The sequence below is a fragment of the Xiphophorus couchianus genome, chromosome 16 (assembly GCF_001444195.1).
Source record: "Xiphophorus couchianus chromosome 16, X_couchianus-1.0, whole genome shotgun sequence".
In the NCBI taxonomy this organism is placed as follows: Eukaryota; Metazoa; Chordata; class Actinopteri; order Cyprinodontiformes; family Poeciliidae; genus Xiphophorus; species Xiphophorus couchianus.
Genome location: NC_040243.1, coordinates 3409858 through 3429901, shown reverse-complemented (window position 1 = coordinate 3429901; position 20044 = coordinate 3409858). Strand labels below are relative to the sequence as shown.

The window sequence follows — 20044 nt, the reverse complement described above, 5'->3', positions numbered from 1 at the left end:
GGTGCAACTGTTGGGAAAACAATCGTATCAAACCAATAAAGCAAATGCATTTATTAAACGATTTTAGGTTTTAAACTTTTCCCACACTCAGTTAATTTACCAGTTTAGTCAAAAATATCACAAATAAATTACAGAAACGATGAAATGAAGACGTCCTCAAATGATCTGCTTTGGGTTTCGATGTCCTCGATATTTTTTCAGCAGTCGCTGGAAACGTGTCCCTTTTGTTGCACAGTTGTTTGTAGGCGACCTGCTCTTCCTGCTCCACAGCAGGCCTACGGGTTAATAAAGCTGTCAAACGTAATGACATCAACGGCTGACAGGAGCAGTGAATCAGGCAAATTAAATTTAACAAGTTGCAATTAGGATAATCAAGGAGCTACTGTAACAAAATCTGAGAATGTTTTTTATTCTCACCACAGCTGAATACACAATTTGTTTCTTAACGGTCATTTGCTTTCTCTTGTCGAATTCAGAAATTCAGATTTCTGCTTTGTTCCTGAACGCAGCGTCACTGGAAGAAGCTGGTCAAGTTTCTCGCAGTCAAGATTCACAAAAACAGTTTATAAGATTAAATCTTCTACACTTCTGAGTTAATAACGAAGGGAATAATATATATATTTTTAAATTTGTTAATTTAATGTATACTACCCTGAAAATTTATTTTCTAATTATTGAGAAAGTGGCAGATTTTTTCTTCTTCCTGCTTTTCACTTGTGTATAGTAAGATTTAAAAGTGTATGTTTTTTGGTGTTGAATCCTGATGCATATAGTGGCGTAGTTATCAGTTGCTATGGCAACCAGTCTGAGTGCAGCATAGCCAACGCAGGGAGCAGGAAAAAACACGAATACAAGTGGTATGGAGTTATTCTTCAATGTTTTTGTGCGACATTTTTCCCTTTGCTGTGTGAAAATCCCTTCATGGCGCCTTAAAGTATCGTCTTTCTGCCCTCCACCGTTGTGTGCAGCAACATTTTTTGATGTAAACATTAACACGCAAAGGGTCTATAAAAAAAAAACGTATAAGAAATAAACGAACAGTTCTCAGTCTGGTGGGGGCGCAAGTAAAGCCTGGTGGCCTGCCAGGATAATAATACAGTTGGGGAATTAAAAGTTGTACTTTTATTCTTGAATTGTGGAAAACAGAAATGAGTCCAGACCCTGAAAACAGTTCTTTGTGTCACAAAGGCTCTGGTTTGCCTTTCTCTCCGCAGTACCCAGACTGGGAGAGCGGGGCTTTGCTGGGAACCGGGTACGAGCAGAGCCTGGACGTGGGCTGCTGCTCCGATGACGAGGACGACGGGGAGCCTCGATTCGAGCTGCTTTCCCCCAGCGGACAGACAGACGTGCAGACCCTGGCCATCATGCTGCAGAAACAGCTGGAGGCCATCAATAAGGAGATCAAGTATGAAAGAGGGAGGGAAGCAGGGAGGCAATAATTCAGGAAATCCCTCCCCACAAACTGCAGCCTGACCCACATCATCACCTACCTGGAAACACACCATCAGCTCTCTGATACGGCATCAGGGGAGAAATAAACACAGAGATTAAATTTTACGGTTCTTAAAACCGATTCATGAACATGTTGATATTTAAGGGGTCAACAGATAAATCTGAGCTGTAATAAAATGTCTGAGGTAGAAAAAGCAACTGGCCTTCTTCCTTTTTATGTATTTTTTATCTTCGTTGACCTTTAACCTACTTTGAAAAACACATGATTTTGATGCTGTTGTTGTAACATTTGCACATAATCCAGGAAAGTTGCTCCAATTCCTCATGAGCTAAAACAGTCTGGCCAATATAAATATCAATTATTCACACACATATATAAAGAAAACATTTATTTACACAATTGAAAGAGTAAAACTCTGAAATCTAAACTATTACTATCTTTGCAGTTCACTGTTTGGGAATATTTACAATAAGAATCCAATTGAAACAACAAAACTGGATTTAAATTTCAAGCAAATACAAAACAAACAAAACTTGATAAATAGTCTGATTTGAGAATGTTCTTAACTTTCAATGTGATTGTGTTTTATTACACTATTAAATATTAGGTATATATTTCATATATATTGAATTTTATGTCATATGTATATATGACATAAAACTATACATTGATGAAATATTAGACTCTGTGCCTCTTTTCGTTTCCACTGCTTCACTCAAAGGTCTTGTGATAAGATTAATCTATTATTGATCATCTAACATAATACATAATTCAACAGAAAATCAAGACTGTTTGGTTATTCAATGCCTCTAGTAAAGTCAAAAATATTTCATGAACAATGAATTCCTGCCTGTTTTTGGCTGATTGCGCTAAAAGCTAATGGAGGAATTGCTAAAGTATAAAAATGGAGTTTGTTTTGTTTTGTTTTGTTTTGTTTTGTTTGAACCAGGCTGATCCAGGAGGAGAAGGAGAACACAGAGCTGCGAGCTGAGGAAATCGAGAGCCGGGTCAGCGTGGCGTTGGACAGCCCGCCCACACATCCCTCCTCTTTGGGCAGAGACGGCACTGGACGGGGCTTCATCCCGTCATCCATCACGTCCTCCACCCTGGCCTCCCCGTCTCCCCCCAGCTCTGGACACTCCACCCCTCGCCTACCTCACTCCCCGGCCCGCGAAACCGATAGACAGGTACCAGTAACCGGTCCTGGAATGCAAAACCTCCAGTCAGTGTTTAACATTTTTACTTTACTTCCCTGTTTATGCAAAATAGCTCGTCCAGAAAGGGAGTCGTCCAGTAAAGCCGATAAATGTAGGAAACACAAAAATAGGATCTTTTAAAGGGGACCTCTTATGCAAAATTCACTTTTGCACATTTTTAGACTTCCAATTTGCTCCTTTTCTTTTTTTAAAATCAGTCCAAGCACTTAAAAAGACCACCAAGTCACGTTTTTGGGAAATAAGTTAATATTTTTTGGTATCTGGAAAATGAGCCGTTTCAAAAACCTCCCGGTTGTTAAGTCACATTAAGAGTTGGGTCATTTTTAAGTACATTCACTTGAGCAACTTTTAGAAAAAATATACTTTTTGGAGTATTTTTACTACTATGTACTTTTTACTTTTACTTGAGTGATTTTATTATAAATTATTGCAAGTATCTGGATACTGGACTGAGTTACTTCACTGAAGCTGAAAATTGAAAGAAATTCATTTAGAATTTTGTTATGAATAATTTTTTACTCCTTTTTACTTTTAATTGAGTAAAAACATGTTGAGTTACTTGAGTACAATTTTTGGTTACTCTTTCCACTTCTTGTCACATTCGGCTAGCATTCCACCGCTACCTAGCAACCCCAGCCGAGCCCAGCCCCGCTACCTAGCAACCCCAGCCGAGCCCAGCCCCGTTACCTAGCAACCCAAGCGGAACTCCAGCAGAACGCCCGCTGGTTTAACTGCTGCTTGCGCTACTGGAGAAGACAAGTGTGTTTGGTTGTTGACTTACCATTCAGAAACCGCTCTGGAAAAAGTGGTTAATCATCAATAACTTTATTTTACCAAATTTATGGAACGTTAAGTAGTTTGGTTTTACAGGGGATGAAATATGTAGGTGTGTCATAAAAGCAAAAATCTAAAATCTTTCGGGGTAATTGCTTTTAATACGTTGAGACTTTTAAAATTGAGATAACATTTCACGTTCCAGAACAACAAAGAGGACGATCGATCTCTTGCTCTCCTCGACTCCACGCCTCCTCCGACTCCTCGCGCGCTGCGATTGGACAGAATGAACCTCACCCACCCGGGCGCCATGCTCGACGACCCCCGGGAGTTTCGCAGGTAACGTCGACAATTCACAACATTCAGCTTTTGTGGTTAAATTTTTTTTTCTATGGAGCTAAACTCTGGCCATAAGATTTGTCCACCTCTTTTGGTTTTTTTGAAACCGAAAAAAAAAAAAATGTATTTAGAACTGGAAAAAAATTTGTTGACAATGAAACTCAAAAAAAAAAAAATTGTAACCGACAAAAGGTTTTGGATCTGGAAAATAATTTTGAAACTGAAAAGTTTTGAAACAAGAAAAAAAGGGAAACTTGACAAAAGTGTTGAATTCTGAAAAATAAGTTTGAAATTGAAAAAAAGTTTTGAAACCAAAAAATATTTCTAAAATTGAAAAAAAAAGTTTTGAAATGGAAAAATACTTATGAAATTGAGAAAAAGTTGTGAATCTTAAAAAAATTCAAAAGTAATTTTCAAATTCAAGGTTTATCTTTTTTAAGTTTAATTTTATTAAACTTTATGGCCGTAATTTACCTCCATATTTTTGTATTTACTGATTTTTTATTTTTTTTCTCCATTTCCCAGCCTTTCTGCAGACGGCAGCAGCTCCAACAGCAGCCAGGATTCTCTCCACAAGTCCAGCAAGAAGAAGAGCATCAAGTCTTCCATCGGTCGGCTTTTTGGGAAGAAGGAGAAAGGAAGGTTGGGCCAACCTGGGCGTGAGGAGTCTGCCTCTCTTGGTAAACAATAATAGTGTTTCCTCCTTCCACGGTTTTCTGTTTTTGAGTCGAGTTGATCTTTCTATGTCTCTCCCAGCGTCTACGCCCTCTGAAGACCTCGGATCTGGAGACGCAATGGGGATAAACAAGACAGGAACTCTTGGTCCGGCAGATAAAGACCGTCGCAGCAAAAAGAAGTTAGTGAATCTTGTGGTGTTTTAAAGGGGACCTATTATGCAAAATTTACATTTTGCACGTTTTTATACTTTCATTTTGGTTTTTACTGCTTCAGCTCAAGCACTTAAAAAAACAAACACCCAGCGGTTTTATGTTAATTTTGCAATAAGTTAGTGTTTTTTTATTGTCTGGAAAACGAGTCGTTTCAAAAACTTTTCAATAAGTCGCATTCCAGGAGCACTACGCTGTTACCTAGCAACCCCGGCGGAGTTCCGTCTGTCACCTAGCAACCCATACAGGGCTCCAGCACGTTTGGTCAGTTGGTTTTACTGTCAAAGTGTTTTGTTGTTGACTTACCATCCGGAAACTACTTGCTGCATTCTTGGTTGTTGTGCAGGAGGCTCCACTTCTGCTTTTCAAAGATGTACAGTTATATAATTGTGCTGATTTGGATTTAAAGTGACAAGAGTCCCTAAAACAGCTAAAATGTCATTATCTTAAGAATTATTTTGTGCCAAAAATGTCATCAACGTTTTGTGTTTCCATAGACTATCCTGACCTGTTCAAGGAACCATAATAGGTCACTTTTAATTATTTGCTTTATCTGGTTTTCAGTTTTCAATTAACCCTTCTTGTCTGTTTGTCAGACATGAACTTCTGGAAGAAGCTTGTCGCCAAGGACTTCCGTTTGCATCTTGGGATGGACCGACTGTTGTGTCTTGGTTAGAGGTATGTCATACTCAAATTCTAATAAATTCATGGATTATTAAGCACAATTTTATGTCTAATTGTGTCACTTCCTTCCAGCTGTGGGTCGGTATGCCCGCCTGGTACGTTGCAGCGTGTCGCGCTAACGTAAAGAGCGGCGCCATCATGGCCAACCTGTCAGACACAGAGATCCAGCGGGAGATCGGCATCAGTAACCCGCTCCACCGCCTCAAACTGCGCCTGGCCATCCAGGAGATGGTGTCCCTCACCAGCCCGTCTGCCCCAGCCAGCACTCGCTCAGTAAGGCTTCACTTTGGTTTTAATATCTGCTTTTATCTTTGGGAGTGCACCGTCACTAAAGGTTGATGTCGGCAGGTACAACCCTTATGTTCGCTGTGAAAACACAAAATCTTGCCAAGTATTTTTGTCTGGTGCAAACATCTTAGCACACTTGAAATAAGAAAAAAATAACTTAAAAGTAACTTTTTAGCACTATACAGTATGGAGCTAAATTGAGGCCAAAAAGTTTGTTTAATTTTTTTTAAACTGAAAAAGAACATATTTAAAATGAAAAAATATATTTTTAAATTGAAAATGTGTTGAAACTGGAAAAAAAATAATTTGACAAAAATGTTTAGAAACTGAAAATAACTTTGAAACAAGAAAAGATTTGGATCTGAAAAAATAATTTAGAAACTGAAAATTTCAGTTTCAAACCACTGACATTTTTTGAAATGGAAAGAATTAAAAAGAAAATCCTTAATTTTTAAAAAATTATGTGAGAAGCAACTTTGAAACTGAAAAAGCAAGTAGTGAAGCTATAAATACAACTTTTGGAACGTAAAAAAAAAAAGAAGCTAATTTTCAGTTTCAAGTTTGTTTTTTTTTTTAAATCAGTTTCAGTTATGAAACAAACTTTATGGCCCAAATTTTGCTCCTTATTTTAGGAACTAAATTTTAAATCAATAATTTCTTAATATTGATGAAAAAGAAAAAAATCTACTTCCACTGGCAGATTATTTGATTTATAACAAGTCAGTTTTCCTATGTTCTAAGTGAAATAATCTGCCAGTAGAACTGGAGTATTTTCATCAATATGATGGGATTATTGACTTAAACAAGCTCCCGTATCTTGCTGAAAACAGTCTTGTGAGTTAGCTTTGTCTTATTTCAAGAACACTAAGATATTTGCAGTAGAAACTAAACCAAAATTACTTGGTAAGATTTTGTGTTTTGCAGTGTTTCTCACATTGTTCCTTTTGCTTTATACACTTTTTGTTTGTAATACTTTGTTTTGGTTCTCATTGTATGAGCTAACCTTAGCAATCTTGTAAAAACTTTTTCTGAGTTTTCTTAGTAGGGAGTTGGTTCTTTTTGCTCTGTCCAACATGCAGCTTAGTGTTGCTGTTCATACTTGGTGCTAACACGAAGGCTTAGCGATCCAATAACAAGTTGACAGCTGCAGCTATGTGTGTTCACACTTTGTGTTGAAATGCATCCCCACATGCTCAGTTACCAAGTCTTCATGTAAATAAATATGCAGCCTGCGTCATACGGCAAGCACATAGCATGTTTTTGCTACAAAAACACATTCCTTTGTCCGAATGCTGACATATAATTCATTTTAGATTCTTATGAGTCACATTTACTGCAGAGAATTAAAAATACTTCAATGAGTTTGTGCAAAAGAAGAGAAGTAAATGATCGTACAATAATAATCAATAATAATTTTCCCCACATGCTCAGTTACCAAGTCTTCATGTAAATAAATATGTTTTCCATACAATTATTTTCTCAAAAATAAAAACATATCCCATACATGTATTGTTTGATATTGTTATGAAAAAATTGACTGAAAAATGTGCATTTTTACATTTGGGATGTTTTTTTTTTTTTTTTAACTATAGTAGGGTTTGGCTAACCCTCTTTACTTTTTCTGTACTTAAACAGCATAAAAGTTAAGTTCATCACAGACTATGCATTAAAGCATGCATAATCACTGTAGGAGACAATTCAGACTCATTAAAAACTGTAAAACCCTCTAATGTGTCACAAATAGGGATTTTTAAGGCGCATGCTAATCTTAGCATTGTTAGCAGCTAACTGTTAGCATGTCGTAGTATCCTCACAGAGCTTACAAACTGTTTGAAACTTGTCTGTCACCATTTTACCCACTCAAAACTAAACCTAAACATTTTTAGTTAAACAAATAAAGTACCGGTAATGATTTTATTTTTTGTAGGGACGGGAATGTAGATCCAAAAATTCCCACTTTGAACATCCTTGATCTAAAGCTACGCCTGAAAGTACCAGAACAGCACCCCGAATTTTCTGTCAAATTTCAAACTACTCCCTGCCTCAGTTTATATTCCTGTATACATTCAGCTGCTGAATTAAAACACAGTTTTGGATTTGTGTGCGTTGTTTTGTTTAAGAATATCAGCTTGATATGACTTTCCTCAGGCGGCAGAAATATTAGCTTCATATCTGTGAAAAATGCCTTCTGTAAACAGTTCTGTTAAACTCTGCTGCTGCCAAATGTCTTGGGAAAGTTTTGAAGATAGGAGTTTTTCTGGAGCTGGAAGTTTTTATTAACTCTTCCCTGGAATAACCTGGATTACCAGAATCCTCAGTAATGAAATGCTTGCTGTCCTGGACGCCGTGTCCTCAACCCGTCCAGGTCGAGTTCACACTTGTATGTATCCATGTTGACGAGTGACCAGATACAGCAGGACACCAGATCTGACCAACCCGAAGGCTACGAATATAAAAATCTTTCCAAGGTGTGACAGATCTGCCTCTGGCTAACCTTGCATGCACACAACAGGAAACACTACAAAAACAGAAAACCTTTTGTTTAGTTTATAGTGAAAATATTTTATTGCACTCTAAATAAGACGAAACTAACTTAGAAAATTCCAAGTTATTTCTAGAAAGTTTCTGGAAATAATTAGAATTTTTTTGCTGTTGTTTTATTTGACAGAAATTTACTCCTCTTCTTTAATTTCTTGAACTCAGAAAATTTCCAAAAATAAAAAGAATTTCACTTGTGAAACTCAAAAATGTCCAGGTTTTTCAAAAAAAAAAAATTCTGACCTTTGTCTTGCATATGTTTCTCTTTTTGAGTTCAGAAATGTTCAAGATTTTTGTGGAAAAGTTCTTAGATTGATGTCAAAATTTCTGAGTTTTTTCTTGCATATCTTCCAACGGTGGATGATAACGCTGAATTTTTCAAAGTTGATTTTTTTTTCTAGAAAAAATTGAAAGTTTTTTTTTTCTAGAAAATTTCTCAACTTAATCTCAAATTTTATCATCATTTTTTGAGTTTTCAAACTCAGAAATTTTCTAGAAAATTTCAAAGATAGCTCTAAAATGTTCTGAGTTTTTTTGATGGGAATGTGCTCTTCTTTTATCCAAAATGTGAACATTTTTGAATTATGAAACTCAAAAATGTCTAAGTTTGTCTAGAAAACTTCTGAGCTTATTCTTGCAAATTTTCAACTTTTGGAGCTCAGAAATATAAAAAAAAAATCTAGAAAATTTCTTAACTTAATCTCAAAATTTCTGTTTTGTCCAGCTGTCTTAGACAAAACAGCTAAGACAGCTGTTTTCCAAGTTTCTTTTTGAAACTTGGAAATTTACAAGTTTTTCTAGAAAATTTCTGAGATTAATCTCAAAATTTGCTAAGTTTTTCGACAGAAATGTATGTTTTATATCTATATTAGCCCTAATACAGCGTCATTCTTCTTTCTATCGGATGTTTTTGTTTTAAAGAAGATTCCAGAAGAAACTTGAACTTTCTCCCTGATTGCTGTGGAATTTGCCGCTGTTGCCTGGCTGGGTTTGTCTTGGCTCCTGCTGTTTGCTTATTTTGATTGAAACGTTGGGAAACAATCATTCAAAGGATTTCACTCGACACCCTGAACAGATACTATCAGTTCAAAGAAACCGGTTGAACGTTTTGTTCCTGTAGGACGCCTTGCTGCTTGATTGATGGCTCCTGTAGGGAAATCTTTCACCTCCGATGCTCGAGGCATAAAAGGCAATCTGTGTTTTGTTTTTAAACCTCTCAGAATAAACGTCTGTGCTTACATTTTTTGCAGTCCACCAGCAACGTGTGGATGACCCACGCAGAGATGGAGTCCCTGAACGCCACCACCAAGCCTCCGGTTAGTGGTGCCGTTTCCCGTCAGATTCCCTTTTTATGGTCAGGATTTGTGCATAATCGTCTGGTCTGGTCTGAATCACGTTGATGAGTCTCCCCCCTTCTTTCTCTGTATTTGTCCCTCTCTCCGTCTGTCTCCTCTGTGGGCCCAGGCCATAGTGTTGAGCATCTCCCTGTTTCTACGTGAACTGCTTCAAACTAATTACCCGTTCACTAACACACTGTTCCTCACTTTTGTCCTCTTTTCCTGCTGCTGCTGCTGCTGCTGCTGTGACCTCTCCCTCTTTTGCTTCTCCTCATTCATCCCTCCATCCGTCCACACCGCTTCTTCCCTTCCCTTCCCCCCACCACTCCACTCGCTCCGTCTTCCTCTCTTTCTGCCTTGTCTTTTCTCTGGGTGTTGCAGGAACTGAAGGAGTTCAGCTGGGATCAGGTGAGGATCACATTTTTTCATATATATATTTTTTATTTTACTAACAAAACGCGCCGATTATTTTGTCAGTTCCTTCATCTGCAGTGAGTCATGAGCGCTCAGACGTAAAATGTAAAGCTGAGTGTGATTCAGCGTCGATCATCTGCGCTTGTCCCCCTCCAGATTCTGGCCTACGGCGACATGAATCATGAGTGGGTGGGCAACGACTGGCTGCCCAGCCTGGGCCTGCCCCAGTACCGCAGCTACTTCATGGAGTCGCTGGTGGACGCCCGCATGCTGGACCACCTGACCAAGAAGGAGCTGAGGGGACAGCTGAAGATGGTGGACAGCTTCCACAGGTACGGCGCGCCGCCAACACTGTAAAAAACTGACTGCTGTTTCTTACTTAAAACATGTTTGCAGGTTTGTTGGTTCAAGATTTTTTGGGTTTCATTAAATGAACTGAATTCAGAGTTTTGATCTCAGAAGATTAAAGTCAGAATTCTGACTGAAAGTCAAAATTCTGAGAAAAAATTCCGAATTCTGAAATTAAAGTCAGAATTCCGAGAACAAATAGTAAAAATTCTGATAAGAAAAGTCAAAATTCTCAGAAAAAGGTTCGAATTCTGATAAAAAAAGAGTAAAGTTTCTGAAATTACAGTTAGAATTTTTAGAAAAAGAAAATTCTTTAAAAAAAAAACCTCAGAATGCTGAGAAAAACAGTAAAAATTTCTGACTTAAAGTCAAAATTCTGAAATTTAAGTTAGAACTTTGAGAAAAAAGTCAGAATTATGAGTTTAGTGAAAATGTTGATATTACAGGCATTCTAGAAACAAAGTTCTGGAATCTTTTTATGTTAGAAAAATGCAATTTGTTTTAACGTGTTGAAATTCATGTAATTTATTAGTAAAAAAATTACCACTTTAAATTTCCCAAACTTTTATGTTTTAATGCTTTAGGCTTATAGCTCATCTGTTTTTGCTTTTTTGTTGCACCTTTTGAACTGAGTTTCTGAAGAAACTGAACTTATGAATCACTGTAATTTATAAGTTTGAAGTTATTTTTACTCAGAAACTGAGGGCGTTTTTCAGGGGAATCTTCCCGTTGTTGCGACAGTGACGACTCGGCGTGGCGTCAGATCAAGGCTCTGTGCTGAAAGCCTCAAGTGCTTCACAGATTAAAAGCGAAGCCCCCAGTTTCCTGCTTGTACCTGTTAAACTCTCCTGCTCTTTTGACCTTGCCCAGGGTCAGTTTGCATTACGGCATCATGTGCCTAAAGCGCCTGAATTACGACCGAAAAGAGCTGGAGAGGAGGAGAGAGGACAGCGTCCACCAGAACAAAGGTAATCTCCTCTTTTTAATCACCTTACTTCACCATTTCTGCTAAAATCCTAACAGACTAAAGCAATATTGTCTTTCCTAAAGCATTTATTAATAATTCCAGTATAACACAGTTGCTTATTCTTATATTACTCATATTAAAGCTTTATATTTGCAGTTAATTTATTAAATGCAGAATAAATGTAGATTGATCAGATCCAAACCGATACGAGTGGCCGGGTCACGCTAGAGAGCCAGAAACTTTGATTATTTATTAGCTTCTATTTTAGAAACAGGCCTATCAGGATAATTTTATGACTTTATTGGTGATCAGACTCTGCTCTTCCTGTCCAGATGTGATGGTGTGGTCCAATGAGCGCGTGATGTGCTGGGTCCAGAGCATCGGCCTGAAGGAGTACGCAGACAACCTCAGAGAGAGCGGCGTCCACGGCGCTCTGCTGGCTCTGGACGACACCTTTGACTACACCGACCTGGCCCTCCTGCTGCAGATCCCCAACCAGAACACACAGGTGATGCATTTACTGACCTAAACTACCAGAACCAAACATGGAGCAGCAGCGTTCAGCTTCTATGCACCGCAAATCTGGAACAAACTTCCAGGAAACTGCAAAACAGCCAAAACCCTGAGTTCCCTTAAATCTAGACTAAAACCCACCTGAGCGGCTTTTGAACCATAAAAAATGAAGCATTCATGTTTTATGTGTATTTCAAATGATGGCATTTGAAACATAATATTTATTGCTTCTTTCATAATTGGTTACTGTACAATGTTTTTATGATGTTTTCACTTTGAAAAGTGCTATACAAATAAATTTGGCTTCAAATTAAGGTAGTAGTTTAGGTATGCTGAACGTGTCCTATAGGTAACCCATAGCAACCCCAACAGGTACTGTAAACGGACTGTCAGTTTCCTGCTTCCCATCATCCAAAAAGATCTAAAATCTGATTGGTTAAAATCCAGTTGGTTGTTTGCAGGAATCTCAGATGCATATAGCGCCTTCACAAATTTTAATTTAAAGTTGAGTCATGAAAAGTATTTAAAAGACTTTTGTCACTTCTCTCCCGCAGGCCAGACAGATTCTGGAGCAGGAGTACAACTCCCTGATCTCCATGGGAACGGAGAGACGACCCGATGAGGTCAGAATACTTGGCTTTTTGAAAACGTCAGTGTTAGCGTCTTTATTTCACTTGTTGGGTGTTTCTCTGGGCAGGATGGAACGAAGACGTTCACCCGCTCGCCCTCCTGGAGGAAGATGTTCAGGGAGAAGGACCTCCGGGGCGTGACCTCCGACTCCGCTGAGACGCTGCCCGCTAACTTCCGTGCCTCAGCCATCTCCACGCCCTCCGTCACCCTGAGAAAGGTTCAGAGTGACGGTGAGCCCGACCTTTCACCTCCGGAGCTCTCACGTTTAACTCCTTCACTGCAAAAATCTCACCAAGTGTTTTGGGTCTCGGTAAACTTGAAATAAGACAAAACTGACTGACATGTAACTTTTCAACAAGAAGTAACAAGAAATTGTTTTAGGTCAATAATTCCTTAATATTGATTAAAAATGTGTCACTTGTAACATTTTCCTTTGTGCTTTGTAAGATATTGTGTTTTTACAGTGTAAAACTGAGCTGGTAATGATGCTAATGCTAGGCTAACTGAGGCTAGTTGAGGTGCTGATATCTAACTTTTCATTCTTAGAGCCAAAAACAATATTTTTTTTGTCCAGTTTCAAAACCTTTTCAGTTTCACAACCTTTTCCAGTTACTACTGTGTTTGTCAATTTCAGTTTCAAAAAAACTTTTTGAACAAACTATATGGCTTCAATTTAACTCCGTACTTTATCTTTCTGAATAGTTGCTTGTAAGTTAGTTTTGTCTTATGTCAAGTGTACTAAGATATTTTCACTAGAAAGTAGGCAAATAATGCTTTGTAAGATTTTGTGTTTTTGCAGTGTAAAACAGACTCAGTTAGCTAAAGGTAAGCTAACACGCTAACTTCAATTCTGAGTTTACTTTTAGCTAACCTTTAGTTAGCTAGAAGTAGTTGAGTCAGCTAAAGCTAAGCTAACTGAGTCTAGTTAAAGTTCTGATCTATAACTTTTCCAAAAACAAAATTTCCCCCGAGTATCTAATTTTTTTTCACTTTCAAACCATTTTTCAGTTTCAAATAACATTTTTTGAACCAACTTTATGGCCTCAATTTAGTTCCATACCATATCTTGTTACTTGTAAGTCAGTTTTGTCTTATGTCCAGCACACTAAGATATTTGCATTAGAAAGTAGACAAATAATACGTGGTAATGTTTTGTGGTTTTGCGTTGTTTCGCTGCTACTTTAAAAAGTTTTGCTCACGCGATGAGCATGTCAGGAATTAGGGCAAAAGGTGCAGTCACTAAAATATACAACCTGCTTTTATGTTACTCTACTATTAGCTTACTTCAGGAATTTGTTTCCTCCTTTAGCGGAGGAACCGACAATAACAAGGTGCAGGCTCTTTAAAGTACAGAGGAATGCTATAATCCCTTTAATACCTCCAGAAAGGTCACTGCTGTTACGTTAATGACGTTGTGTTTCTGTCTCCTGGTTTCCAAAGCAGCTAGCTCTGGTGCCCGGGGTGAATCTGCCTCAGTGAGGACGTACTCCTGTTGAGTCGCTGAGGTGAGAACATGTCAATTAAACGGCCTGACAGGGTTCCTCCTGCGTGTGGCCGCTGGTTTCTGTGCTGATGGCTTCCACATGTGTCGAGCGTTTGAACTCATCGTTTGATGCATTTTGTTTGCTGTAGCTGACCTGTCTGGGAATTTTAGTACATTCCCCCGAGGTCTTCAGTTTACCGTTGTGGTTGGGGGTTTCCATAAACTCCTCGTGGGGCTTGAGTGTCAATAATGATTTGGGATTTTAATCATTTCTTTTTAGCTTTCTTTTTCCAGGTTTATATTACAGTAATGCATAAACGTAAATACTTGAATTGGTTGTTAACCCAAAAACACTGAACATAAACATTAGTTCTGCTAATGCTGAAGCGCTACACCAACACTGTATTTAGCAGAAGCTAATGCTAATGCGCTAACTTCATTCAACTGAAAGTTTACAAAACAACTTTAGCGCTTTAGAATTGATCTGGAAAAATTTATTGTGGGAGAACAAAGTGCAGCAAATTACTAGGCTAAAACTTAGCTCTGCTGTTAGCGGATTAGAGGACGGCCTGAGTTTGAATTTATTGTTGATTTTCTGTAATCTACAGAGGATCAAATACTTTTTACTTTTTTTGTGTAAACATAGATTGAAGTAGTGCTGCTTTTACTTTAGTGCAGTTTAGTGCGGTCACATTCAACTAGCACTGCGCCATTGCCTAGCAACCCCAGTTGAGCCCAGCCCTGTTACCTAGCAACCCAAGCAGAGTTCCAGTACATTTGGTTAGTTGGTTTTACCGCTGTATGCTCTGCTGGAAAAACAAGTGCTTTATTTGTCTTTAAAATGCCAAAATTTTCAAGTAACTTTATATTTTGGTCAACCTGATAATGCGATTTGAAAATATTAAATGATTTAGCATTTTCTCAGTACTCGAGTCGCTTTTTTACCAAATGCTTTTTCACTCTTGAGTAATTTCTTGGACGGCTACTTTGAGCTTTTACTTGAGTAAAAACATGTTGAAGTAGTGCTACTCTCACTTGAGTACAATTTTTGGGTACTCTGCCCACCTGTGGTCACATTCGACTAGCATTCCGCAGTTACCTAGCAACCCCCGTTACCTAGCAACCCAAGCGGATCTCCAGCACGTTTGGTTAGCTAGTTTAACCGCTGTATGTGCTGCTGGAAGTGTTTTGTTGTTGATTTACCATCCAGAAGCCACTACTTTAATCTTTCTAATGCGTCTGCTTGTATGTGTGTTAATAATACGTTAAAATGAAAGATACAGAGAACAATAATAACGAGTAAAGGTGTTTTTCTTTTTTCTCCTCAGGGCGCTGGCTGGATTGGGACTACAGGACCCTCTCACTCATCCACAAAGAACGAAGCAATGACTCTACCAATTAACCTAAACGCAAACCTGGCCGTTCTGCAATAACAGTAGCAAAGGAAAATAGGGGGAAAATGACATGAAGAATGTATAAACTTGTTCTCAGATTTAGTGGGTTGAATCGGACCGGCTGTTTTCTCTCTCCGTCTAAGTGTCCGCCGCCGTTTATCATCTTACAGTCTCAAACATCAGAACGTCTGCTCGACACCAAGGGCCAGGCCAGAACCTGAACTCATTGTTTAGTTCGGATCTAGAGGGTGTTAAAGCTGAAAAGAGATTCTGGGAGACAGACAGATGTGTCGGAAACGACACCGGCGCTCCTTTATTTCCGCTGGTGTCCGGTTTCCGCCGGCGCAGCCCCTTTTTGTTGGCCTCCCTGATCCCCACCAGGATCGGGTGGTGTGGTAAAACACGGCTGAATTCAACCACCATTTATGTCCGACCACATCAGAGATCCATTGTCTGTTGGCACCTTGAAGGCGGATAGTGATCTCTTTTGAAAGGGGCATCAAAGGAGAGAATTTGGTGGAGCAAACTTTGTCACCAGAAGCTTTTATGACCCTTAAATTGATTTATGTTGGTTATTCAGACTAACATAGATCAGCCTTTCACTCTAGTGGCAAAATCTTAAACTGAAAAATTATATTTAAGTACATTTATTGAAAAGAGGCAGCGTTTCTGCTGCAGCACTTATTTACTACATCAGAGTATCAGAGCCAAGCTAAGAATTTTTTTTTACAAAAATAAAGTTGTGTGAGTAGAAAGTAGAAATAATATTAGAAGAATGTCATAATACTATCAGAATAAAGTTGCAGTAATGTGAGATTAAAGTCTTAATTTTGTGGTAAGTCATAGTGTAGAATAAAGTTGTAAAATTACCATTATTAAGTCGTAGTTATACAAGAATAAAGCCATAATATTTTGAGAATAAAGTTGTAATATTTTGAGAACAGTCAATACATCAGCATCAGATTATTATCAGTAGCACCTGATGTATTTACAACTTTATTCTCGTAATATTTTGACTTTTCTCAAAGTATTACGACTTTATTCTGATGTTTTAACAGATTAAGTATTTCCTTATTCGTAAAACCAAAATGCAGGTGTTTTTTGGCAATAAAATAATTCTTTTTGGTGCCTTGAAAATGAGCCGTTTCAGAAACGTCACACTTTGCCGTTACCTAGCTGAGCTTCAGCATGATTAGTCAGCCGGTTTTACCTCTAGTTGTGCTATACAACGGCTGCTGGAATAGACAAGTGTTTTGTTGTTGACTTACCATTTAGAAATAACTTCCTGCATTCTGTTGGTTGCGCAGGAGGCTCCACTTCTGCTTTTCAAAGATCTACAGATGTATAATTGTGCATCTGTTTGCAGCCATTTTCAGGTGAGAGTGTAAACATTGAGTTGGGGGCTACAGCCAGCAGCAGCTTATTCGGACTCTCCTTTTTTTCTTTGCTTGTGTTTTGGAACTACTGATTTAGATTAAAGCTATGCTATGCTAGCTAGACAGTAGCCTCCAGTTTTACCCAGCAAGAACCGAGACTCCCACCAAGTCACTATAAAGTTTCCACTGATAGTTTTTTATGAGGACGGAGCTGACAGAGAGACAAAAACAGCTGATCCAAGAGGATGGAAAGCAAAAATAAATGTAAAATGTGAACAGAAGTTGGTCATTCTACTGCACACACAAGCCATAACAGGAAGGAAAAGCTGTCTGTGGAGGAGAGAGGGCAGCCTGAGGAAGCCCAGAAAACAAAACCTTTAGCCTCTGTGTTTACGATGCATGTCCAATAACGACAATGACCTAAAAAAAAAACAACTTTTTTTGGTAGTGAAGATGATATGAGGTGTCATTAAAAAATATATATCTGTATGATAAACCTACAGGGTGGGTTTGGGGCGGCTGGGCGGAGCATCTGGGGGGGCAGGAAACAAATTTGTAAGATGTGTGTATTTTTTTCAGTTGTATTTTATTATTTTTTTTACGATAACTATTTATTTTCTTCAGGTATGTATTGGATAAACGTATGTACATGTTCGGTTTCGTTCTTTGCTTCGTTTGGACGAGTTTTAAGAGTAAATATGAAAACATTGAGAATTGTCATTCAAATACGCTAAATGTGTACATTTTGAGGAACAAATTGTGCAACGATTTAACAGATTTCCATGATTCCAGTGGTAGTAATAAGATGAAAATATCTGAAAAATAAAGAATATTAATAATAATAATGACAATGATGATGATGAAAATGGTGATGTAAAAGCAAAAATAAATAAAGCAATCCAGGTGGATTTGCTGATAATCATGCAGTTCTTTGTTTTTATTGGTCTGTTTTGTTTGTTCTCTGTTTTTAGGACTATAAATGATACATTAATAGCACAAAGCCAGGTTTTAGATTATTATTTCTCCATTACTTTATAAAAAATATTTAATTTGGTATCTTTGTTACGTAATAACAGAAAGAGTCCAGCTGAAATTCCAGTGTGAAAAGCTTCATTAGCTGCATTTCCACTTACATTAAAATTTCACAAATAGGAATTATAAAAATAAATTTGCATAATGGAAAAGCCAAACAAAACAAAAAATCCCATATTTGAATAAGAACGGTATTTTGCTAGGATGAGGTGATTTTGCTGCTTGCAATGACTTAGATAGAAAAAAGGAGTAAATTTCTCCAAAAAGACTTATAATTAATTTCTCAGACATTTTCTTGAAAAAATCTATTCCTAAGTTTAGGAATAGTTCCTAAAACTATAGGAACATAAAAACTCAGAAATTTTGAGATTAATTTAACGTATTTTCTAGATATAAAACTTTTCTGAGCTGGTCAATGTTTTTACTTTTAGAAATTTTCTGGGCTTCAAATCTAAAAAATGTCAGAAATTTCCTAGAAAAAAAACAAAACCCATTGACATTTCTGAAATTAACCTCAAAATCTTTGCCTCAGTTTTTTTTTTTACTAATTTTTTCTCATTCATTCATTCATTCATTCATGTTTTTCTACCTTATTAAGCCGTCATATTTTTCGGCTGTATGTATTTCGCAAAATTGCAATAGTAGCACGTTTTTTTCCGCATCATGCAAGTCACATGATCAACAACCGGATGTTGCAACCGGGGGAAAAGACTCGGGCAGGAAGTGGCAGGAGGATGTTTTTTAATGACTCACTGAGTGAACGAACTTTTTCACGTGCGTGATTTTAATTCTTCTTACTTAATGGAAAATATCACAATTGCTAAATTGTGATATTTTAGGCCACTTCTGATTTGTTGCGACTGACTGCTACTGGAGATCCTTCCTGGTCAAATCTCTGGAAATCCTTAGATGATTTGAGATGCATTTAATTTCCTTTTGGAGTAAATAAAGTATTTTTTGAAATGATTTGAATTATCTCTGCAATAAAAAAATGGATAAATAAGTTTATTATAATACCTTTTTTAGCTTTACCTGCTTTGAAAATAAACAAAATCTTAACGACACGAACAAAGTAGTCTGATTTTTGCAGAGAAAGCACTTTAAAAAGAAAAAATATATATAGAAAAATGATAATATATGCAAAGAAGCACTAAAAATAAAACAAATGCATTGAAAGCTAATTTAAAAAATGCATTAAAAGGTGCTCAAAAATACTAAAATACAAATGTCTTTAATTATCATATCATGTAATCAGATCTTCTTTAGGTGTCACATAATTTACAACCCAGATCCTGTAAAATTCACCCACAGCTGTAAGAGTTTGGAGCAGTGAAATTAAATCTCAGTAGGTGGCGCTCTTTGCTTTTACAAGGCGAGTGACCCAAAGGCTGGAATCATCATCAGACACCGGAGAGAGCTACTACTGCATGAAGACGTCTTCTATAAATACACACGGCGATACAGAAAAGGTATACTGGTGTCGTGTTGTAGACACAGCAGGAAATATATTAATATCAAAGACATGCTTACATACTAGGCAAAAATAACTTAGGTTATGAAAGATAAATCATACAAAAACAGTACTTCTTGGTGTAAAATCTCTATACACAGAGGTGAGTAGTAACTACTTACATTTATTTGAAAAATATACTTTTACTTGAGTAATATATTTTACAAAGTTTTGCTGTTCTTGAGCTAATTTCACTGAATTGTTTTTCTAATTATCTGTCTGCTGAACCATTTGGCACTGGAAGCATTTCACCCTGTTCCAACAAAGTACATTTGACAGTATTAGTTTTATAGTTTTTTTATTTGGAAAAATGCTTCATCTGCTGCCTCAATCTGTTATTCTGTAATCATGATATTTGTATGTATTAATTTTTTCACTTTAGTCTTTAAAACACCAGAATTTGGACACAACGTCACATTTATTCATTCTAAATCAGATGATCTGTTTAGTCAGTCTTGAGTAATTTTTTGTAGTTTTTACTTTTACTTGAGGAAAAATGTGTTGAATTTAGAGATGCATGTTATCAATTAATGAGTTGATAAGCAGCCATTTTGTTAAAACCCTGAGTTTTCTGGCTGTCTTTCCATAACATGAAGGGCTAAATTTGTCATAATATGCTGAATAAAAAAAAAAACAAAACAAAAAAACCCCAATTTTTTTTAAACTTTAGGAGTTTGTCAAATGTTTATATTTCTAAACAGAACCGCATAAAGTGCATCTTGCATGACTTTGTTTGGACCGCTTCTCTTTCCCATTCTGGTATGGCGCTGCCATCTTTGTTTCTGTATTAACTGGCTCGCTTAAGCATGACCAGCAGCGCCCTCTGCTGGATTGCAGCCAAACTACAACACTGACTTAAT

At 37.4% G+C, this 20044-nt stretch overlaps 1 protein-coding gene across 3 annotated transcripts in view; it reads left to right on the top strand.

Annotated features, from left to right (window-relative positions):
- The window catches only part of ppfia3 (PTPRF interacting protein alpha 3), a 44266-nt gene extending 26698 nt beyond the window's left edge, over nucleotides 1-17568 (top strand). Inside the window, exons 17-32 of one of the 3 annotated variants that reach the window (XM_028042233.1) lie at nucleotides 1215-1405; nucleotides 2403-2640; nucleotides 3650-3783; nucleotides 4309-4463; nucleotides 4540-4639; nucleotides 5267-5348; nucleotides 5427-5627; nucleotides 9431-9496; nucleotides 9899-9925; nucleotides 10088-10263; nucleotides 11150-11247; nucleotides 11579-11754; nucleotides 12314-12382; nucleotides 12457-12619; nucleotides 13830-13894; nucleotides 15201-17568. In XM_028042233.1, the coding sequence (XP_027898034.1) occupies nucleotides 1215-1405; nucleotides 2403-2640; nucleotides 3650-3783; nucleotides 4309-4463; nucleotides 4540-4639; nucleotides 5267-5348; nucleotides 5427-5627; nucleotides 9431-9496; nucleotides 9899-9925; nucleotides 10088-10263; nucleotides 11150-11247; nucleotides 11579-11754; nucleotides 12314-12382; nucleotides 12457-12619; nucleotides 13830-13885 (1932 nt within the window). In that variant the 3' untranslated portion in view covers nucleotides 13886-13894; nucleotides 15201-17568. Of the gene's footprint in view, nucleotides 1-1214; nucleotides 1406-2402; nucleotides 2641-3649; nucleotides 3784-4308; nucleotides 4464-4539; nucleotides 4640-5266; nucleotides 5349-5426; nucleotides 5628-9430; nucleotides 9497-9644; nucleotides 9926-10087; nucleotides 10264-11149; nucleotides 11248-11578; nucleotides 11755-12313; nucleotides 12383-12456; nucleotides 12620-13829; nucleotides 13895-15200 lie in introns of those variants that run through there. The other 2 variants (XM_028042234.1, XM_028042235.1) reach the window with 2 other exon arrangements.
- Nucleotides 17569-20044: the final 2476 nt, after the last annotated feature.